Source organism: Epinephelus moara, chromosome 24 (assembly GCF_006386435.1).
Source record: "Epinephelus moara isolate mb chromosome 24, YSFRI_EMoa_1.0, whole genome shotgun sequence".
In the NCBI taxonomy this organism is placed as follows: domain Eukaryota; kingdom Metazoa; phylum Chordata; class Actinopteri; order Perciformes; family Serranidae; genus Epinephelus; species Epinephelus moara.
In genome coordinates, this window is record NC_065529.1 from 19,378,092 (window position 1) to 19,382,662 (window position 4,571).

General features: G+C 41.2%; 1 protein-coding gene across 2 annotated transcripts in view; it reads right to left on the bottom strand.

Moving 5' to 3' along the window:
- Positions 1 to 4,141, bottom strand: part of fam219aa (family with sequence similarity 219 member Aa) — a 17,348-nt gene extending 13,207 nt beyond the window's left edge. Inside the window, exon 1 of one of the 2 annotated variants that reach the window (XM_050037045.1) lies at positions 3,880 to 4,141. In XM_050037045.1, coding sequence (XP_049893002.1) covers positions 3,880 to 3,939 — 60 coding nt within the window. In that variant the 5' untranslated portion in view covers positions 3,940 to 4,141. The remainder of the gene's footprint in view (positions 1 to 3,879) is intronic. The other variant, XM_050037046.1, reaches the window with a different exon arrangement.
- Positions 4,142 to 4,571: the final 430 nt, after the last annotated feature.

A 4,571-nucleotide genomic window follows, 5' to 3' on the forward strand; every position in this document is an offset into this window, starting at 1 on the left:
GGGGGCAAACACTTTTTCACACAGGGCCATGTAGCTTTGGATTTTTTTCTTCCTCATTAATAAAACCCTTCATTTAAAAACTGCATTTTGTGTTTACTTGTGTTATCTTTGACTAATGTTTAAATTTGTTTGATGATCTGAAACATTTAAGTGCGGAAAACATGCAAAAAAGTAAGAAATCAGGAAGGGGGCAAACACTTTTTCACACCACTGTAGTGGACTCAAAGTATCCCACAAGACATTGTGAAAAGTAGTATACAACAGATGGTCACTAACCAAGTAATATATCCCATCATGCACTGCGCTGAAAGAACAGACAGAATGTTAGGAATGGATACAAGAGACAGACGAGAGGAGAGAGGGAGTAGTGAATGAGTTAATGATTTCAAGCACAACTATTGTCTGTGGAGCAGCTCCAGACTTTATACTTGAAGACATCACCAGTTTGAGACTATTGCCTGAGTTATGGTAAGGTGCTCAACAGAAATTACACATTTTCGACAGAGAAAAATGGCGCTCAACACTTTCTCTTCATGTTGCACACCTGGACGATGTTATGTTTTTGTCACGCCATGTCATTGGATCGTCATGGTGGCCCTCCCTGACATATTCACTGGAGTTGTGTGTGTCCGGGCATAAGCAACACAGGACCAGATCTAACTCAAAATGTCGGCAAATTGGAATAACAATGACTGTCACATCTCTTTTACTTCTGCGATGCTGGCATTCTGTCTAAAATCACATACTGGAGCGGCATGATGCCACTGTTGTTTGGTCCTGTGTAAAAATGAAAAGGTGGCATATAGAAGGGACTTCATAATGGTCCTATTGAGCAATCTCTATGTAAAAAGGGCTACTGATTTCATCAAATCCCTCCACTATCAAAATGCAAAAGGATTTAGAGTAATTCAAATATAGATGTAAAACAAAGTAGGGATGGGTCACGATTTTCGAATTTCGAACAGTCGTTTTATTTTTGAAAAATCGATTTTTTAATGCGACTATTACTATTCGCCGTCTTATTTCTCCCCCTATATTTGACATGCAATTCAGCTCCTAACCGCACGAGGGCAGTCTAGGATTGCTACAGCGGTGTGAGATGGGCTACCAGCTAGTTTGATGCTCTTCTACAAACAGGAGAAACATGCAGAGACTACTACTCCATGAGGAATGTCGGCAGTCATTCGGGTTTTCATAGTCGAGCGCACTTCCGCGTTGTAGTTTCCTGTAAAAATGTCCGTGAAAAATCCCCACGATGTGAAAAATACATGCCGAGCAGTCACCGGTGTGCACGCACAGGGATTGCGGACGTCCGCTTTGAGTCCGCGCGGACCTCCGCAGAGTCCGTTCCGCCGGAGTATGTTCGGGCCTTTAAAGATGAATGGATCTCTGTGTGCGTGGCTCCGGGGGGCGATTATTCGAAAAATTGTCGAATAGTTGCCACGATTTTCGAATAGTGTTTTTGCTTGTGTTGCCCAACCCTAAAACAAAGAACTGTTAAAAGGATATATACTAGGATGATATAATGTAACTAAGCAAACTGGCTGGAGGTTAGCGTCTGGTACCAATGGAGACTGGAAACTTTTGCTGAAGCATAAATTGAAAATGTTGCACAGATTTTTATTTTCTGTCTAGCAACAGTCATCAAAGGTGTCGAGTGCCCTACCGTTAAACAGACTATTTTTCTGGTTTCCACCTTTGAGAGAGGGCAGCTCATGTTCGCCAATATTGATTGATCTTTTCTAGGCTATGAAAAAACACATAGTGGAATTCTTAATGTAGGAGGTGCTCCCCTTTAAACGCCTGTATGTCCCAGTAAACTATATACTGCAGACAGTCACGTACAAATGATTACAACCTGGCCTATGACATGTGGGGTGACACTCTGATTTTGATGTATTAAAAGTCAAACCTGGTCGGTGGCCTGACCTTCAACATACATTTACTCACACCTGCACTCACTCATGGTCACACACACAAACATGTGTACACACATACACATATAAATGAGATGACCTATCTGTTTCATCAACCTGTCCTGCGACTCCTTTACTGCCTCCGATGATGAAGAGCCACAAGGTTGCTGACACAGCACAGATACCAAGCGATTGGTAGGATTATACATCATGGCCTCCCACGGGCCAATAGCAGCGGAGACTGATACATCAGGTGACCATTAAAACAGTTGCATGTTGTCCTGATGACAATATTAACTGGACTGTGTCACGGTAACATTTAGCCTATAGTAATCAGTTTCAAATGTCCTTGTGCTTAATGATGGGCCGGTTTGTAAAAGGTTTCATTCAGGAAATAGTTTCAATTAAGGGCAGGTTAAAAATAATGTACACATTAAAATCCACAATCTAGCTCTTAAAACAGTGTTGATAACAGACAAAAACTCAGTGCTTCATATCACTTAAAATTCTCTTTAAATGTTCTGCTTTATTTGTGTGACATTCACTCTCAACAAGGAGGCAGGTGCCAAGTGTATTCATGCGGTTTAGGAATCACAATGAAGTTATTAGCATTAAAATGCACGGCCGTGTGTGCCACAGCAACTGTGATCCTGACACAATCAGATAAGGTTTAAATGTAAACTGAGGCACTGCTTGGCTGGATCTAGATAGCAGGTAACATTTTAAGAGACCCACGTTGTTGTTTGACTTTGGCATGATAATGACATGAGATGATAAGGAATAAACTATAATATCAAGACTTTAAGGGACACATGATGACCGCAGGCGCAGACATGCTGCAACCACAACCCCAAGCATCTGTGCTATTGGATTCAACTCCACAGAAGCCTCACTAGATGAAATGTGAGAGCAGACTGATCAAATCTTCATAAGGAGAGGCAATTGCTGCTGCATGAAAAAAGGAGACTTTCTGTACCGGAGTGTGTGTATGTTCTTCTGTGAATCCTGCTGGAGTTTAGCCTCGGGGTGAGAGGGCTGGGGAGGGGTGCGATAATGAACAGTAGAAGTTGGAGCTCTGCTTTTGCCTAAAACCCCCTAAGGCAAACACTTAAAAAGGGACAGCTGTTTGAGCCTGCCTTGTTTGAAGTGTTGAGAATAAGGCAGGTGTATCAGAATTATCTATGGCATTAATAAGCTGTATTGCTGGAATGAAAGCTCAACTCAAGATGAAATGGGAGGAATAAGAGCAGTGGTCCCGTAAGTTAGTGGTGGCCATGACATATCATTTTAAGATATTGTCTAGTGTGCAGGTTGGGCCTGAGAAGTATACTTGTGTCATAAACAGTGCGATGGAGAGGGGAGCACTATATGTACTCTGATTGTGCTGGCAGGTTTGTATCATATTATAAATCATAGAAGAAGAGACTATGCTCTTACTGTGGGCCTGCTCAGGCTAACCATGCTCAGGGTTGCAGTCTGCAGTATCGATGTGGACAGAGCCTCTGTTCACGCGATCATTTGGGCTCAGCTCCCACTGTCATCCCGACCCATATAACACGTCACCAAATGACGAAATGTGAAAACAGTGGGCTATTGATGTAAACAAGCGCATACTGACGTGGGTTTCAAAAATCATGGTTTTAGTTAAATGCGTAGTTAAATCACAAAGATAGAAACACTGAAGGCTTGTTTATTATTTATTTTGTATATATATAATTTATGTAACCTATCTTTAGAGAGACAGATAACCGCTATCCTTTCATCTATAGAAAATCAATCTACACCCATCCCAGAGCTCCAGCTCGTGCCAAAGCTGTAGATAGCTATCGGCTAGCTCTCACACGCAGATTATGTCACACAGCTGTCACGGTAAACCCACGAGCGACACACACATAAAAAAAATAGCCGTTTGCTTTCAACAGAATTATTTGCACAAGATGTGTTTTTGTCTTTGCTCTCTCACCAAAGGCTGTGTCTCCCCGTTGACTGGAGGTACTTGGAACCGGTCGATTTCTTCCATCATTTTGGCGAAGCTTTACGGAAACGATACAGCAGACAAGATAAACGGTGACTTGTGTCTAAGTATGCCGGTTGGTGATGCTTGGTTGTCGGGGTCCTTCGTTTTTCAGCATGATAGCAGCTCGTTTTCCTCCATCCTGACAGAGGTGACTCGACAGCAAAACAGCAGTACCGCCCCACTTCCGGGTCTGTGGGATATTCATGAGGAGTCTGACCAATCACAGAGGAGATCATATTGAAATGCGTAGTGAAGTAAATTCACGGACGGTCGATTTAAATATCTAATAGAAACATTTGTAGAAATGTATACTCATATGATACTGCATTTTAATTAAAATCTCGTTTTTTATTATTTAAAATCTCATTTTTTATTGGTACCCTTGCTCATTTGTTTGTCATAATAGTCTCAAGAAAAATATAGCCACTCCTTTTGCTTACTGTATAATACAACATAACATAATGAAGAGGAGAGTGATAACAAATTTTGTATTTTTTTTACTTTATTCTTTATTTATGTAGCCTAGTTGTGCATGGTTGGTAACCTCTGTGCACAAAGCTTTTAATTTACACATAAAGTATAAAAATATGCGATGGACTTAGTTATGATTTGCACAAAATATTTGTTGCATGTTGAAA